We start from the raw sequence: 20,731 nt of genomic DNA, 5'->3' as shown, positions 1-20,731 counted from the left end.
GTCACGTCTATTGCTAATACGTATGTACATACATATACATATATGTATATACTAATTAATATGTTCAATGACAAACAAGTTAATTGAAAAAAAAAAAACAAGTGTGCTTTTTTAATAATAGTTTATGTATATTTGAAGCGAATATTGACATCTACATACATATATGTATGTATGTATATATATAAAGGTAGCAATTCAGGTCACACAAAAATGAAAATAAAATCCGGCAGTCAATTATTAACCAATCCATATATGGTTCATAAATTTGAGTAAAAACTATTTGAAATAAATTTGGCGCTAACTTTTATCGACAGCCACCAAATTAAAATTCCAGCTTTTGACACATTTTCAAATTGATGTTGATTCTCAACTAATTAAGGTACTATTTTCAGCAGAATGTAGGAGTATGTGGAGGCATTTGTGCGATGAAGTCAGCAGTGCTGTATCCTTACAGCGCGCTGCCCGGACGGCCCTGGTGCCGCCCCTGTGGCCGCCTGCACGCCAAGCACGCCGCCTACTGCAGCGCCTTGTACACCCTGGTAAGCGACCCAAAACATCCCAGAATTCCTTAATATCACGTTCATAACTTAAAATCATAATTCCGACTATGTGAGCTACGAATCGAGGAATTCAACGAATAGTTTGCATTCCACATACAATAGATATACATATGTATGTACTCATATAATATATATGTATGTTCGCAAGAAATGCGGCCTCGGAAGGGTATGTATATACATATATATATATATATATATATATATATATATATATATATATATATATATATATATATATATATATATATATATATATATATATATATATATATATATATATATATATATATATATATATATATATATATATATATTTGGGTGTATTTTATTATATTATTGGGTTTTTTTTGGGGTTGAAATTATAACGACTAATATTATGAAACGTGTCAGAATATAACGCGCAGTAAATTAAGGGGTCGTAATCGGTTGTAAACATAAATTTCATTTACCGGGGAAAAAGCCTCAATTTCGCAACTCTTGGTCGTAAGATAAACACGAAACTTTTTCCCAACACCCGAATGTCCTTTTTGTTGTTGTTGTTCCCTTTTTTTTATTTTATTTTGTCAACAGGATATTAACATAATGCGCTGTTTATTCATTTCACGTAACTGGTGTTTTCTTGTCGTGCATTTTTCAAACGGCCGTACCTTGTTTTTAGGAAGTATATTATACATATGTATATTTTTTCAAATATAGAATTACAATTCGAGTCATGTATACGGCTTTTTTGGTAATTAAAATTTCTTGTTGCGAAATTCGTCCGAAATATTTATCTCGAAAACACATTTTCGTGTCGTGATTAAGATGAAAGATTTCTCAATTAAAAATTTATCGAAATTAATTATGAAATATTATATCTCGGCAACGATTTATTATGCTTTCAATGTAACGAAAATGTAAATCAGAAACAAATGCGCCCGTTAATATTGCACAAAAGTAAAAACAATTTGATAGAATTGTGTAGCGTTCGAATGCGAATATTCAGTGATAAATAAATGTCACATTTTCAAGAGCTAAATGACTAAGCTGAATATTTGCTCGTTAGTTAATTGATTTTTTTCGTTAAATATTTCTAATAAATTTCTTCATCATCATTATCACAATTTACAGCTACTCTCCATCTACAGCTGGATAAAAGACCTATTCCATTCATTCGTCTTTGTTTTAGGTAGCTTTCATCCATCTCATCCCATACGATTTTAGAATTTCATCCAACCATCTCTCCAATGGCCTTCCTTGCACTCTTTTAGATTCTATCGGTTATCATTTGAGTACTTCTTTCGATCATCTATCGCCATTCTTCTAGCTACGTGACCCACTCATTGCCATTTCAATATCTTTACTCTATCTGCTATATCAACAACCCTTGTCATACTTCACCAACAAATGTATATTTTGTATGTTTTTATGAATTATTTATAATTGGTCAGATTACTAACCAAAAATTTAGTCGCAATTTATTTATGTATGTATACTTTCGGTATGATTAAGATTGATATTTCTCGTACCTAACTTCTTCTTAAATAAATTTCAAGATTTATTATATAATATTATATATAGATTTATTTTTATTTTAAAAACAGAAACATAAAACAGCATTATAATTTACATAACATTGACACCAAAAAGTTTCTAAAAATAAATTTAAACAATGAAAAAAACAAATAAGAAAAGCTTTAAATATAGATATATGGGATACTAAGAATAATGATAATATAGGATAAATATTAAAAACAAAACCAGGAACAAGAAATTGATCAATATGAGTTAGAATATTATGAAGAGAATAGTAATATATATGTATGTATGTATATAGAAAGGAATTACAGGAATAGTTAATAGAACTAATGAACGATTACGGATGGATTTGATTGGACATTGGAATAGGATTTTGATCAATAAATATGGACTATAAAATAATAACTAAAGACTATAGGTCCTATAGTATAGGATAAAAATAATAAATTGAAAATGTTTGTTTGATAGATATTTTACTCATATAATGGACCTTTTTGTACATATATGTACATAAACAGTGTTGTTTGAATTTGTATGGCACAATTTCACGCAGTAAAGTTGGGTTAGTTTAAAATTTAAATTTATAGTATTTCGTTAAAGCAAACATTTCACATTAAATCCTAACTGGACATTTTCAACGCAAAGCACTTTTTATATACAGAGTTTATATATACATAAATTTAATTCAAAGTGTCACAGATATGTTGGGATATTTTCATTCGAAATGTCAGGATGACGCGCAAATACTCGCAACACAGCTCGGAAAAGCTCCGTTAAAACGCCGCGGAAATGGTTCACCCCCCCCCCTAGTTTGAGGATTATTTTCAATATTTCCGGTACGTGTTTACTCGTCGTACGTGTGTGTATGTAAGGGACAATAGTTGTCGGGGTCGTAATTCAAAAGTCTCGAGGGTAAAGTCGAACAAGAGCGGAGGCTTCTTGTGTGAGGCTTTGCCGTCTCCTTCGAGGAGGTATGTATGTAATTGAATTTGCCAAAAGCCAGTAGTGGCACAATGATGTTTAAGAACGGCGTACGCCACTTTGTACCGGAAGTTTCGCTTTCGCCAATTTTCGCCGGAAATAAGCCGGCGACGAAACAGCTGCGCTCGAATCGTACGCGCTTTCATACACAACGGGGCAAAAATGTTGCGTTTGGTTTTCAAAGGCTGTTTTTTTGAAGCGTTTTATAATATTGATTTTTTTAAATTATAACATGCGACAAGATATGCTGGAAGAACAGTATTGTGAACTTTATACTATCTATGCATGGGTTCCAGGACACTTACCCACTGGACACATACCCCCGGTCACAAATCCCCTGGACATTAACCCCCCGTGCAAATAGCCCCCCCCCCGTCAAGGGTAAAAATATTTTATAAAAATTGACAGTATCTTTAATAAAAAGTCAGTATCAATGGTAATTTATTTCAGACAGAAAAATACTGATAATATATACATAAATATATCAGATTCTTTATAAATAAACAATAATCAATAATAAAAAATCATACATATGTATATTTGATTATTTTTCGCATTGCGTAGTATTGTGGAAATTGCGATTCATTTCGCGCTGAAAAATATATTTGGCACGATTGTAACTGAACGAAATTATATCTCGCGAATACTTCAAAGGCAATTAGATCGGATTATGAAAGGATCGTGAATTTATAAGTAGAATATTTTCAAGGGGAATTGGCCCCTTAATGAAAATCGTAATTTTAATTTAAAATGTAAATTCGCTCAATGCAAAGACTGGAATAATGTCTGCTTTGTGCGATTCCTGTATTCGAAATTATCTATCCACTTCCAAGTAATACTCAAATGAATGCTTTTCTTACAGAACATTTCGTTATTGGTCGTGCTCATATACAGCTGGAGGATTAGTGTCAACATGAAGAAATTCACCGAATTGGAAGATGTATATTATGGTAATTATTATCTTATTATATGTATGTATATAATATCTAAGCATGTACACATGTACGCTAAAGGCATGTATTCTATTTCGATTTCGAATGAATGGGAATATTTAATGTATGTATTATACATATATTGAAAAATGAAATAAATAAAAATATGAGCTATTAACCTTTTAAGGCTTTGCACTTAGCTTCATAACACTCTATAACAATATATATATATATATATATATATATATATATATATATATATATATATATATATTTATATTTATATATATATATATATATATATATATATATATATATATACATATATATATATATATATATATATATATATATATATATATATATACATATATATATATATATATATATATATATATATATATATATATATATATATATATATATATATATAAATATAAATATATATAATATTATATATATATATATATATATATATATATATATATATATATATATATATATATATATATATATATATATATATATATATATATATATATATATATAATATACGTATGTATATATTATCGAATGAAAAGACCGTTTGTAGCTTCAGACATTAATTATCACTAAATTTTGACTTTGTACAACGGAGCAATTTGTACGAGTAAAATATCACTCAATCCAGTCTACATAGATTCGAGTTATGAAAAGCTTCGTTAGACGACTTATATTAATTGTAGCCGAGGATCTTCGAGAAAGTGTATCTTATGTCGATTTATTTTTGTACAATAATATTGTTTCAATTTAAACTTTGCTCAGAAATCGAATACCAAATCTTAGGAATACACATACTTTTAATTAAATTGTACCCACGATGAAAATGGAGTAATTAAGTCGAAAAATATTTCAACTTAAACGGGTTCAATTTAAACCTTGTCAGATTGATGTTAGATTGTATATTTAAGCTGCGAATTGAATGTTTCCATTTCACCGCAAACTGAGTCTATTAATTTAGTATGACAAAAGAAGTTTAAACGTCAATTGATATATTAAAAATAGATAAAGTTGATATGTTTATATAGTAGAGAATTTCAATCAAAACTGATTAATTTTAGCTGAGGTTTCTTACATTGTATATGTATATTTATATTATAAGATATTGTATTGAACATATAGCCAGTATAGTTCAGTGGTTGTGTTAATAATAACAATCGAGAGGTTCCTGGATCCAAGCCTTGGATTGAACTCGATTGAAAATAATGTATTCGGAGTATTTCTGCAGTGCTTCTGGTCAGCCGTAGATATTTGTGACTCCAAGTCGATTGTTTCCCATCAGAGTGTGCCAATTTGTCTGATTTCATAATTGAAACAATACCTCATCAAATTGGCAAAATTATTCCACCTACTATTTGTCACCATCATTTGAATGTGATTTCAAATTTATAAACTATAAATGTATATACATATGTACAATTTTAGTATCATATATGACGATCAGGGGTAAAATCTGTATTGTTAAGTAGGAACATGAGAGAAGTGCATTCATGGGTGAACAATTAGGCTAACGGGACTCAGTAAGTGCCCGAACAAAGGATACGCTGGAGTTCTCACTGACCTGGGCGAGTGCATGTGTAAACCAGGACTCGATACGATAGACCTTTCAGTGCCTAGACAATAGACACATTAATGGATCGGAGAAGCTGCGCTGGGCAACTTGTCCTTAGGTACACATGGTAAATCAGATTATTCTGGATTGAGTGGTGGTTACATTTGGACCTCCTGAATCGTTTAATAAATGCTGTGAACTGACTTTGGTCTTTAATTTGGGTCCTGAACCCACCCCTACGCAAAAATATAAATAAAAAAAAATGGTTCATCTGAATGATTTGCAAGAATGATTAGAGATTTGTTGATTATTTTTATATGTAATATATATCAATGGGTATAAACATAATTAGAAAATGAAAGAATTTCTTTCGTATATATTTTGTATTATATTATATATGGAAATTTGCGTGTTGTTTCCAATCAAGAAAAATTCGCGTTGCCAAATTTGCGAGGGCGCGTCAAAAAATCAGTACAGCTCATCACTCACCCTCGCAGTCGCTTCATCAGCGATTTTGATGTAAATTTAGGTTTTGTTTCGTTTTGGCACATTTCATGCCGAACGGTTTGTCGAGAAACAGATTGCTGCTAATTTAGCGTGCGCAATCAGCGCGGATTGCTTGTCGAGATGTGACGCTTTTCGCACATAGCAATTATAACGTTCGTATTCGGAACTGAATGGCTTAATTGTACAAGTCATTCCTTATTGCCGTAATACTTCAGAGATTATCTTTTATTGCTAATAAACGTTCAATTAATCCAAACGAAAAGCGTTATTGATTTCATCAAACAATACATATGTAGCTCGATACGTCTTTGATTTCCATTGATATAAATTAGAACAAGTACGTGGCGTATTTTAGTATATCACATTTACGAAAATTGCTAACGTAAGTTGGTCTGTAATTAGCTTAGTGGTAGTTATGAAACATTGGTTTTAATTGGATAGGTTGAACTACCATATGTAATATGGTAAATTGGAAATTCAGCGGTTTCAATGTTGCACGTATGTATGTATGAAAGCGAAGTTTACAAAATTCGGACGAGAAAATTAGACCTCGTTTATTTCCACAGAAAGAGTTCAAGGAAATTTGATAATTTAATTTTTTTTCTCTCACAACTGATGGTAGGGTAGTTAATGTGGTCAAAAAAAAAAATAAAACGAATTATGTAACTAATTTACATTGAATTAACGTCATTTAAAATACGATTCAATTTTTAAATTATTATAAAATCATTATTGGTTGTATTGATATATACAGTATTTTAGATTCTTTGTGTTATTATATGTATCTTTAATTCCGGTGGGTTTCAATTCTCGATAAATGAACTCTTCGTTTCTATACTTGAATCTATGTAATTTGTCGTCAATTTTGAATTAGTTTAATAATTGTATGTTTATTACAGCTGCATACATACACCATATGTTATGAAACCAGAAATTTTAGGACAATAATTTTATTTAAAGTATTTCATTGGAATTTAATGAATATTGATTAAAAGTTGAGATAAGTCATAATTTAGTAGATATATTGGAACATATTTTTGGAATGGTTACTATGATGATGAGACAGAGATTTGATTTAACGAGAATTGATTTTTCGCAGGGGACCACTTTAAGTTATCGTGCAAAATTATTATATTAAATGGTAAGTAATAAAAATAAACGGTCAATAGGTTCAGGTCAGAAGGAAAACACAGGTCACGTATATTTTGATTTGATTTTTTAAATACTTTTTATTATTACTAAATTATGTTCACAATACATCGTATATCTATTTAAATAGCTACTGATCTACTGATCATTTTCTATTTTACAATTTTATTTTATTTTTGTTAGTAATTATAGTATAATATTATTCTAATGTTAATGTACAGCATACTAGGAAAAGGAGCTCAAAAACCTATTTACAATTCTTATACATAAATGCTCATAATACATATTATATAATACATAATATTACCTAAAGACTATCTAAAGTTGACGACCTAAAGCAGTGGTCACATAAATATATACATATGTGTGTATATCATATACATACATATGTATATATTTATACAGTATATGTATACATACATATGCATATACATGTATGTATATGGATTCATTAGTTATTTAAATTGTATGGTCAATATTTAATTGAATGGTATTTACTTTGACAGTTGGTACGTCAATATATGTTTATATGTATATGTATGTATATATGTATGTACAAGTACATATAAACGGTCACTAGGCCGAACGGATATTAGGCCGAATGAATTTTCTAATTGGCTGAATTTATCAAAAATGTCCAATTTTAATGAAGTTAATGAATAATGTAATTTAATCAATGAATTTTGAGCATTTTGATTCACCCTCGGCCAAATGTCTGTTCAGCCTAACGACCCTTAGCCTAATGTCCGTTTGGTCAAAAGTATGTCGGCCTAGTGTCCGTTTGGCCAAGCGTCCGTCGGTCAAGTGTCCATTCGGCCAGAATTCCGCGGACTGAAATTAGGTTTTGTAATGGTAATTTTGATTAATCTAATGAAAGTTTTTATTAAAAGCATAAGCTGATAAATGTTTATATATGTATGTATGTACATATGTATTAACTAACCTTTTAATTTAAAAGCTACTGATCGATTGACAATAGAAAATTTTTGTTGTGAAACCAATTATTATTAAATATAATCAATCTGGCTTTCAATTGAAACCATATATTTCAATAATTGTAATATAAGCATATAGCATATGATAGTCTGTTTAAAACTATTATAATATAGTATTTTTTGATTAAATTTAACATCATACAATAGTCTGATTATTCTGCCGCGTCCTATTTGCGAGAGCGTCTTAGAATTGAGAGCACTTTTAAGGTTTGTATCTTAGGTGGATAATACACGTCCAACGAGATTGCTTCATGAAAAGCACTTTATATCGAAGAAGACTTACAGTTTTGATTAGCCGAAATATAAACCTGTCATTTCCTTTAATAAGGTTTGAATTTTCCACGCTAGGGAAAAACCCCGACGAATGAATGACCTAGGCCTTGTTACGTTATCAACGCGGCACGGTCAAGCGAAAACGGATCGTTTTATATATATGTATATTTTTTCCTTTTCGAGGGTGAATGTCAGATCGATACTGGGTCAATCCAGGGTCACACTATAGTGATTGCATTAATATCTTGATTGCAGGGGTCCAGATCGCATACTGTGCCATTATTGGCACGCAACTCTTCATGGTCGCACTCAGCGCCCTGCTCTTCTTCGGCATATACAAGGTTAGTCCAATATGAATGTTGTATTTTTATTCTGGAATTTCACTCATGAGAATTTATTTCGTTATTACAATATCGGTCTTTTTTTTATACGTAATACCTATCTCTTTTATGACGATAAGCGTATTTTGTTCATAAAGATAAATTTTATTTTTTTATTCTATTACATTACATATAATGTAAGAGGATTTTTAGAGGCATTATAAGCTTTATGTACGATATTACGGCACATCTGCTCGTTTAAGTTTTATTGTATTATCGATATACATGTATGTATATCGTGTGCAGGTATGAATTGTCAATCAAAATGGGAACCATTTTATATAATGAAATATTCAAAATTATGTACAGCTATTACATAAAAGAATGTTAGAAGTATTATATTAAAAATGTAATGTTTCCAACGTTCAAAAGCGCGACTTGAATTTTTCACATTTCTAGGAAGAACGATTTTTTTATTATAGCTCTATATTAAATTTATAAAAAATATATTAAAATTTTATAAAAGATTAAAATTTATGTAAAATAATCTAATTAAAAGTTTACATTTTGTATGGAAGACCGAAAGCTCCGGACTCTAAATATTTATTTATTTCTTATACATACATACATACATATGTATGTACATATGCAGATATAAATATAAGGAAAGTTCTTGGCCAATTATAAACATTGATAAACAATTATCTTTTACAGTATCTGGAAATCGATAATATTATTATACATATATACATATATCGAGCAAGCAATAAATTGTTCGTACATTTTATAATATCATCAAATTCGAGATGCTATAAATTTGCGAGAATTAAATATTGTATCTTTTATATACAAAAATACATAAAAGAAACAAAAAAATGAATATTCTATGTATTTATTTTTAAAAATAGAAACGTTTTTATATATTTATTTATTTATAATATATTTACAGATTCACAAACAAAATACTAGAATGTCACTGAGAATCTTGAATAAAAATTATTTACTAGAAATCATTTCAAATGTTTTCTCTTTGATATGTTTAATGTTTACGGTCTGGTTCTGGTATAATATCTGGTTCACAACCAAATATTATACCTACGTATATTTCATCACAATAGAAAATAAATATACAAATAATTATTTTATTCAATAAACATTTATTTTCTGAGTACTACTGTAGGTACTTACTTATAATGGCTAATTAAAATAAATCCACTTTTTTTCATTTTGGAAATATCTCGCAAAACATTAAATATAATGTTTTGCATTTAACATTATTTAAAATACTGGTGGCCTATTCTGAAATATTTTGTTCTACTATTTTCATTGAATTGCGACTATTCGTAAAGGTACATATTATTTATGTATTATTCATATTTATAATACCTACAGATAGGTAAATTTACCTGACTTTATTAATTATTACATTAAAATTTATTAAAAATTAATTTGTATGTTTTAATAAAACCTTATGAAGGTTAATTGTCTATTGTGTTTAAAATATGAATTGTTTATCTATATATGTACATATAAATTGAATGTCTGTTTGTCTGTCTGTTTGTCTCGTATAGGCTCCTAAACTACTCAACCAATTACGATGGAACTTTCAGGATTCATTGTATGCGTTTTCGGGAAGCTTACTGTGTAAAAAAAAGGGAAAAACCTCTTAATAATAATAATATTCGTAATTACGATTTTATCGACGCGAAAGTTTGAAGAGCCACTGTATAGTCAAGGAAATGTGTTCGTTAGTAACCACGTTATCAGTTGGTTTATGACGACACAGCTTTGAAGAGACGTTAGTTGAGCTCCAACCATCACTTGAAACGGGAACGGGAATTGCATGCCTTATTCTGGCATTGCAACGCATGCAGAGTTCAGCTAGTAGATTATACATACATTTGAAGTCAAATTCAAATCGTGGTGACAAGATAGGTGGGATATTTTTTCCCATTTTGATGATGAACCGTTTCAAAAATGAAAGATAAACTGGCAAACTCGGATAGGAAGCGATCGACTCACAAATATCCAAATATCCAAAATATCCGACTCAGTCACAAATATCCAGCAGCACTGCAGAAGTACTTGGAATAAATTATTTTCAATCGAAGTCAGCCCAGAGTTTGAACCCGGGAACCTCTTGATGGTTATGACGACACGGCTTTGAAGAGACGTTAGTTGAGCTCCAACCATCACTTGAAACGGGAACGGGAATTGCATGCCTTATTCTGGCATTGCAACGCATGCAGAGTTCAGCTAGTAGATTATACATACATTTGAAGTCAAATTCAAATCGTGGTGACAAGATAGGTGGGATATTTTTTCCCATTTTGATGATGAACCGTTTCAAAAATGAAAGATAAACTGGCAAACTCGGATAGGAAGCGATCGACTCACAAATATCCAAATATCCAAAATATCCGACTCAGTCACAAATATCCAGCAGCACTGCAGAAGTACTTGGAATAAATTATTTTCAATCGAAGTCAGCCCAGGGTTTGAACCCGGGAACCTCTCGATGGTTATGACGACACGGCTTTGAAGAGACGTTAGTTGAGCTCCAACCATCACTTGAAACGGGAACGGGAATGAGAACGGGAACACAACGGGAACGAGAACGGGAATTGCATGCGTTATTGTGGCATTGTAACGCTTGCCTGGTTCAGCTAGTTATTAAATAAAAGTGAATGAATATACATATGTATAATACATAAGTCTTATATGTACATAGATTACAAAATAAATCATTTTTGAAAAAGTCAAATCGGAAAAAAGTCCATATTTATCAAACCAAGTTGTCATTTTTGCCCTACTTTACATACCTATACATCTTACAATATGTATACTAGAAGCTGAAATGTAGAGTTTTTCTATGTAGAATTTCCTATCCATAAAAGTCAACGATAATCGGATTTATTACTTATGCGATGCTTACTTGTCTTCCTTAACAGGATATCATTATTCGGATTGATCCTCCTTTTCCTTTCCGTTATTATAATATATAAAGCCGGGAAATTGAGGGCTAGGTTAGCGACACAGATTCCGCAAATGTGACTCGTTATTCTTTCCGTTCGATAGCGTCATACGTAGAAGTGGTGAAAGAAGCAAGAGAAAAAAAAAAGCCAAAAAGCAAAAGAGAACGGGTCGAAAGAATCACGTATAACACGCCAGTTTATTGGCGTCATTTATAACGTTTTTGTCGCTCGACCTCCCCGGTATAATTGGCAGTAGCCAGGGCTATTCGACTCGGGGTCCGCGTACAACGACACACCGGGGAGTTCACAACCCCTGTCAATATCTCCGAAAAATATAAAGTATCGAAATTGGTACACCACCTCCACTCTCTATTCCCGCTGAAAATGGCTTACGATCTTCGGGCCGAACGATCGGAGAGGAAAAAAGCTCGCGATTTGTACGACGTTTACGGGTCACGATCGTAAAGTGTCGAGTTTAATTTTCTCGGAAAGTATTCCGACGGGTGCGGTTTGCATGATTCGATTACCGCGAATAATATTATTTAGCGAGTGCGTCACGAGAATTTTAAAATAGGTATTCTGGTTGTATATGTATGTATGTATAAAGTTGGACGTGCGTATTTTAATAATTGAGTCTGGCGCGTCTCTTATGAAAAATATCTTTCTCCGTAATTAACAAGATCGTATTAAATAAAGTGCCTGTGATTAAGAGGGAGGTGGTGGTGGGGCGGGGGGGGGGAGGGATTCTGTTTTCATTAGTGTCCCCAATAGGCATTGTGATTTTCCGGGAAATTGTGCGCGGACGGTGGTCAAAGTGGATTTTATCAAATTAGAATGGATTTAATTAGTTAATGAAACGTGAAAAAAGACTATGATGAGGCGAGAATATTTTACTGGTCGGAAAGTGTGTCATTTTTGTTTATTAATTTGAGATTAATCTACTAATAAGTCAAAGTGATATGTGGCTTTGAATGAATTGTCAATTAAATATATAATACAAAAAGTATAAATGATTTTAATGATTACATATGATATTATGATTATTAAATTTAATTTAGTTGAATGATATAAATATGTATATCAGTGTTCGCCAAGTGAGCTGTTTCTGTGCGTAGTTTAGTATATTTTGGGCGTGAATCTTTTTTTTCGATTAATGAAGGACGAATGCCAGTTATTGTTCTCGCATCTTTTGAAAACAAATAACTGTAATGAATAGAATTTTAGTACCTGCCCGTTAATTAAGACTAATTTTGTATGCAATTACTGTTAACTATGTATGTAAATACTTTGTTCTCTAAGCAAGACATCATTAAGCTGTCAGCAGGGATGGTCATTTTATTTAAAAATAATACTCTCAAAGGAACTGAATAGTTAAAAAAAAGGAAATAATATTTATTACGGACTTATGGATTGATGTCGTTAAATATGAGTGTAAGCCTAAATACAAAATTGGTTATAAACGTCCTCCGACAAAGAAAAAAAATGAAACGACGGATCTTATCTAAAATAATTAACGCGAAAATATTTGCATTGGTATTGATTTATTTCATTACAATACTTGTCCATTTATTTTACTAAAATACATATTATATTTCATATTGAAAACCCATGTCAACTACACTATAGAAAAATCGATTCTGAACTAAGAAGAGGTTAGTAAAAAAAAGACCAATAAGATGAGACTAGAAAAATTAACTACTGTACATACACATAAATGTACATACACACAAAAGTCAATTTATTGCATTGAAATTTGTAATACAAATACTATTTTTAATGTATTCAATAGTAATATGGATAAACCTTCATTGATTTTACATTAATCTCTGTTCTACCAACTATACCTGTTATTTATTTTCTTATATGTATAGTATATTTTCTCCTTCTATTAACAACATTCCCCATTATATTGATCTCTGCTGTACCTTCCTTGCTTTAAATTTGTATTGTTTAGACATTTTAACAAATATTAGTATCCCATATATTCAATATCTCCCACTATTCAAAGATTTTCTTTTTTGTTTTTATTTTATATCATTGTTAAAATTTATTTTAAGATACTTTTTTCGAGTCGATGTTATGTATATTGTAATGCTGTTTATTTATGTTCTTAATATAAATAAATAAACATCATATATTTCTGCATGGGGAATACGGACCAAATTTATTCTGAGAATTAATAATTACCTTAATCTTGCTTATTTCAAATTTGATATACTATAGTATTATATATTTCCCAATGAATAAATTTCGTATATTTAAGAAATATAACTATGTGATTGGAAGCTTAATACATACAAATAGAAAATTTCCATTACACAATTTTGGGAAAGCAAAAGAGTTGATTTATGCACAGAGATCCATTTTTTTATTTGGATAAATACACATTTGCTGTACCCATCTACAAAAGCAACCAAAGAGCGATATTTGATAAGTTTTTTTAAATGAATAAGGTGATTATAGTTAGTTTAAATTAAATTTCCATATATTTTTTTTATGAAAATAATATGATGTATTTATAACTCGGATCATGTTTCGAATATGGTGAGTTTTCTCTAACACATGTATGTATGTATGAAATGTATTCCCACCTGAGGTAATCCAGAACGGTCTGAAACGTCTAGACAATAACATAAATCGGCAAACACGAATTCTAAAATGAGCTTATGTGTGTAAAATTCAACGACTATCGAATGGTCTCGCATATTTCACTCGGGTCGGCCTCAGCTTTTCCGCTACATTCGAGAGAGCTTTCCCGGGCTTATATGTTTGTACGTATACATACATTCATATGTATGCGATATGTGGAGCTTTCACGTAAATGAGGAGGCGGCCTCCGCAAAGCCGAGCTTGTGTTACGCTCAAAATATAAGCTTTCCATTGTTAATCTGACGCCGTGACCTTTTTATCATTGAAGTTGGAGACACTACCTTCACATTTTCCAGAGCTTTTCAGAACGACAAGCGCCAATGGCGTGTATTAACTTTCGTCGCCCAGATAAGCTCAAAATGCGCATCGTCTCGAGGAGTTTATCTTGGAATTGTATTTTTTTTTAAATTGAAGAGTTTAGTTTATCAAAATAATAATAAATAATTAATATATCATAATTATTCGTTGATGTTCTATGCCTGTGTAAAATATGCATGCATTTTTTCTCCTGTACAATTGATCTAATTTCAAGTCAATGTCGTTTAGTTTCCTTGCTATGAAATTTTCTAATATGCTGCAGAAAACCGACGAAGTGTTATTTAATGCTGTTAAAATTACGCGTAGATTAAAGTTGTTCGATACCATAAAAGTTGGTCTAATAAAAGTTTAAGTGCTGATCACATTACATGAAGATCGCATTAAAGTTGATTAAATGAATTAATCTGTATCTGGATTAAGTACGCATATAAACGATGAATATGATGTATAAAGAATGATTAAATGATGATGACATTAAACAATTAAATTGAAATTGATCAAATTAATAGTAAACGTCGATTTAACTAAATTATATCGTATTAAGTAATCCATTATGTAATAGTAAATTTTGATCACATTTACATCATTTACATTTACATTTACAACTGTTTGATATTCATGTAAGTAAATAAATTATTTACACATATGTATGTATGTACATACATACATATATAGGAGCGGTTGTAAACGCTTTCATGTCGAAAAACAGATTGACTGCATTATTGATTAAGTTGCTATATGTGGGAAGATCAATAAAACAAAAATAAATACAATTTTTTGTGTAAATAACATTTTCAAAACGCGCTTTGATAAGTACATACATAAGTACTTATTTTTGTATCTATTTTTAGATACACTTATTGCGCTTTCATATAATGAATTTTCCGTTATCAAATGCGTCAACATCTTGTGCTAGGAAACTGTTAAATTATTCTTTATTCATAGTAAAATGTTGATATAATTGATAGAAAGAGATCAAATAACATATGATTGATGAAAATCGTTAAGATCTAATACGGACTGTAATAGTATTATTCAAAATTTATTCTAAATGGGCTTAAGACGTTTGTGAGAAATTTATGAATTTTGAAAAATTTGGAAAATCGTTTCAATATGAATTCAAGATTGAAAAACAGAACTGAAAATTTTGCACATTTATTTATTTGATATAATAGCAACAATTTCGTTTATTACGATCATTGGTGAGACTTTATATAAAATTTCATATATTTTTCGCAAAGCTTTAACAAAATTATGGCCTCAATGTAAGCACTGAGTCAACCAATTATTATTTTTCTAAAACATTATTCTTTTTCCATTCATAAGTATTTTAACAAGTTGGCACGTAAATTCGACATGCTATTAATTCGAATTCGCGAAAGACAGGAAAGGTTTTTGCCTATTAAGTGGAACCATTTCAGATACATTAAAAAACTCTGGTACGAAGCGATCGATTGGAGTCACGTAAATATAAATGGATCTTTATTAAATGTATATTAATTATTTTAAATAAAATTTTTATCTTAGAATTTTAAGTTTTGGTTCGAAGGTTAGCAACCAGTAACATCGATCGAATGAACCCATGACCACTCAGTTGAAAGCATTAGACGATTACTACTGAGCTATGTATGTATGTTGCTAGTATATATACATATGTATATGGAATATTATGAATATGAATGGCGAAAATGGCGATGATCAGCCTGAAAAAGATATGGAAAAACCTTTCTATAATGAGAATAACGAAAATCCGCCTGATACATTTCCTTGTGATTCCTATTGTATTGTATGGAATCGAGACATGGATGATAATACAAATAGAAAGGGACATGTTAGATGCCTTCGAAGTGTGGTGCTGGAGGCGGATGATGCGCATTCAATGGACCGCAAGATATACGAAAATCTCCAACATTGAAAAGTTGACAGTTTCAGAGAGCCTCCCCACAACACGTAGAAAAAAGATTACTTCCTATTTTTGCCATATTCCAAGAAGTATGTGGAGAGTCTAGAGAAGCTGGTAGTCACAGGAATACTAGAGGGAAGGTGATTGAGAGGACGGTCTCCCATAAGATGGTCAAATCTAATTAAAGAACTGATGGGATCGTCCTTAAACGCTGCTCTCAATTTGGCACAGGATCGAGAGGAGTGGAGGCGGATCATCCACCGGATTCTAGATGGTAGAAACGAACAAACGAGAAAGAAAAAAAGATAAATATATGAAAGATTCTTCAATTATCTATAGTAATTGCAACACAAAGATACAAAATCTCAGTCATCCTCAGGCTATACCCACATAATGTACACGGGCATTAAACGGCAATGTTCGAGAGTAACAGGTTCGCGTAAAATATGGGCGAGATTGTGCGATCCTTATTTATGGCGTATTATAGGAACCCAGTGGGGTATGTTTGCGCTATTTACGACAAGGGACCCGACTCGGTTAAGAGGGTCACCCGGAAAAAGAGGTCCACCGCAGAGTCTGGACAAAGCCTCGGTCGAAGATTTATTTAATGGGTCGTTTTCGGCGACTCCTATTCAAAACGTACTCGTGTGTATGCATGTATATCGCGAGACTCGTCGAACGAATCCATTGGCAAACGGAATTGTACATCTTTGCGGTATTAAATTACGTAACAGCCACTCGAAGGTCCGATTAATGCTGGCCTAATCATGTTCGGACCCCAAATTTATACCCAAACGACGCATAAACCCTGTCGAATTATATCTGAAACGGTACGTTGCCGGTCGGTTAATTTATTCAATGAATTACGACGTGTACACGGAATTATGTATCAATCTCAAAATTTGAATATGTTAGTACACAGGTCTGCGATAACTGTTTGATTGAAATTTGAAAATGTCGTTACGAAATACTCGAGAGGTATTTACCTATGCTATGAATATATTATAGCATCTATTTGTGTATGTTAACTAGCGGTTATATATATGTATGTATTTTAGATGTAGAATTACATATCAGCGTCTGTTTGTGAAGGCAGGTATATGATCGAATATATCATTAGTAGAAATTACATGATAAAATCTGAGATTGTCTATTGAATAGCTATTATACGCTTTGAATCAATCTGCAGTATTGCGTCAGAACTATTAAGAAATGTCTGAAGTACAATAAATGACCTGTTTTTACATATGTTAAAAAACAGCAGAAACAACGACTTTTGTCTAAAATTATTTTAAGTTAGTGTGACCATATTTCCCAGGACTCAAATCGAACGCTCCGCGAAAAATTCGTCCCCCTATCTATATAAAAAAATGTAATGCACATCCAAAATTTTATAATTTTTCCTTCAAATAACCATTGATATTGTCAAGGAATTATATCTATTTTTTCAGAATATACAATTCTTGTGTACAAGCAAAAAAGAGGAACAGGATTAAAAAATTATATAATATTTGATGTTAATAATATTTGCAGGCTGATTTTTTCTGAAACGTGTTAATAAAATAGCTACAAATTTTCCAAAAAAAAAAAAAATACTTGGTTTCTTTTAATTGCAAAAATAATGTGCAGCGGAGAATTTTGATTTCTTCTTTTGTTATAAGTAATATAATATTTACCAGAACGTTTATTTCTTTAAAAGTAGAAAATAAAACAAGATAGAAAATTAAATATAAAATAATATTGTACTTGACAGTTATTTAAAAATAATTATGATGAAAACAATATCACAAAGCGATTTTTTTTCCAGATACATGTAAAGTAAATTATGTATCAAAATTGTGACCTCATTTCTTTGATTATCCCTTTCGTTATCCTTTTGCAAAATTCGCCTTGATACTGTATTCCATTTGTGAAATAAATAATTGAAGTTTCTTTTGATTACTAATATATGTATATAACTAATGTTATACCCGATGAAAAATCATCGCATGGGTGTTGGTATATTAAGTTATTAAATAAATAAAAATCAAAAGAAATGTGTCGTTGGTCATGTGTTCGATCCTCACGCGGTAAATTTTTTTCATATTTAATTAAATATTTATAATAAATTGTTTAATATGAAAAAAAATGGTTAAAACTACCCACCTACCTACATATAAACAATATAAAACACCGATAGAAAAATTTATTAATTAAATAAATTTTCAATAGATGGCGGTAAATTCTCTGCCAAGAGGAAATATTATATATAGAAGTTTTTTTCTTTTGTTATTGTATTTGTATATACGTTTTGACAGTAGTTAAGCTGTGACGTAAATACGTATATATGCATGTCGAATCGAAACGACTATTATAGTACGGCGAGCGTTATCTCAAACAGACAGACAGAATAGTGATTACATATATTTAAATATACATTATAATATTCCTTTTGGAAAAGTAAGGAAAAATATGTAAATAAGAATACAAAAAAAAATCTAAGCATCAGTAGACGGACAAAACAGGATAAATAAAACAATTTTACGAAAAAGACGGGATGAACGCACAGCACATAAAAAAACCGGGACGTATGGTCACCTTTATTGAGAAGAAGTTAAGCAAAGATTGGAAAACGAAAAACATGTGAAATTTTCGGATAAATATTGCAATTAATTTGTTAATTGACTGTGTACTGCTGATATGATTTATTTATTAATGATATTAAAATTATTATGAATAAAGACATCAAATTTGTTTGTATCATTATAGGAAAACTCTGCCCTCGTAGTGCCATGGATAATAGGCTGTATCACGTTCATGGCATTGGAAGCCATGGCCATGGTGTATTCGAACGTGCTCAGAGATCACGTCAATAGAGTGAGTAAAGTTCAAATGAATTTCAACAATAAAGTCTAGAATTTAAAATTAATCTTTTTACTGTCTTTTGCAGCAATTCGACTCACTGTGCAAAGCAGAGATGTCGTTTTTCATATCGAGAGCCGTAATTAACGTGAGTAATAAACTTTTACATCACGCCTAGTTTTAAAATACCAATTTGTCGGAAGTAGATACATATTCATACATATGTATACACATTTGTATGGGTAGGAAAGGACACCATGTGATTTCGAGCACTCTGTCTGATTAAATTTTTGTTTTAACATTCACTTGATATGTGCCGAGTGCTTCGCGGAAGTGTGTAAGTGGACATTGAGCCGTGAATTTTTTTTCATTTTTATTTTTTTGTTGAACAGGTTTTCGCGATATGGGGTGTGATGCGTTTCTATCATTTGCTGAAGTCAGGGGTCACGTGGAAGGGTCCAGAAGCTATCGAACTATGATACATGCCTGTCCTCGTGACGGATCCATCGGAAAAGCCACCTGAAGAGGACGATACCCTTTTGGCAGACAATTCGGACGACAGTTCGTATGAATCCAGTGGACCTGAATCAGTATGATCTGATGTGATTCTGACGAGATATAAGAAAAAATTCGTTGCATTTAAAAAGCCTTCGGAAGGCACAGTGTACGTTTGAAGTGTGAACAAAAGTCAAAAACTAACAGTGGAATATGAAAAAGAAAAAGTGTGCATTTAAATACTTGTACATATTTCATATTTGTAAGTGTAACACTGTTCTATATAACCAATGTTGGAGTTACTATTTTAATAGATTTTTGCTTACTGAACTAAAATTTTTCAAAAACAAAGTCAATAAGAATGTTTATATAATACATACATTTGTAGGCAAAAATCTATATTTTATTACTGAGGAATAGTAAAATCGATGCCAAATATATATGGTTGATTTAAAATGATGATTATATATATATATATATATATATGTTTGGATGCGGTGCATCCGCTCTAAAATCGCCAGACAAATTGAACGACAGATTAACGGACGGATGCTTTAAATGCAATTCTCATCTTCTCGAATGATAGATTGCACTTCAGATGACGGGTAACCTTTCGATGTGCACAGATGCAGTTATTAAAATGGTAATTATTAAAATTTAGTTGGATCTTTCAGGGGAGTTTAATAAGGCAAGATTCGATAAGTTCCGAATCTTGACTTATTAA

General features: G+C 31.1%; 1 protein-coding gene across 1 annotated transcript; it reads left to right on the top strand.

Moving 5' to 3' along the window:
* Nucleotides 1-398: 398 nt before the first annotated feature.
* LOC143915742 (uncharacterized) lies at nt 399-20,216 on the top strand. Its single transcript, XM_077436506.1, has 6 exons — nt 399-539; nt 3,922-4,009; nt 8,762-8,847; nt 19,420-19,527; nt 19,601-19,660; nt 19,905-20,216. The coding sequence occupies exons 1-6, from the start codon at nt 426-428 to the stop codon at nt 19,989-19,991; spliced, it is 543 nt and encodes a 180-aa protein (XP_077292632.1). The 5' UTR covers nt 399-425; the 3' UTR covers nt 19,992-20,216.
* The last annotated feature ends 515 nt before the right edge of the window (nt 20,217-20,731 follow it).

Source organism: Arctopsyche grandis, chromosome 8 (genome assembly GCF_051622035.1).
Source record: "Arctopsyche grandis isolate Sample6627 chromosome 8, ASM5162203v2, whole genome shotgun sequence".
Lineage (NCBI taxonomy): Eukaryota > Metazoa > Arthropoda > Insecta > Trichoptera > Hydropsychidae > Arctopsyche > Arctopsyche grandis.
Note: the sequence above shows the minus strand (reverse complement) of the source record. Positions and strands in the feature narration are given on the sequence as shown.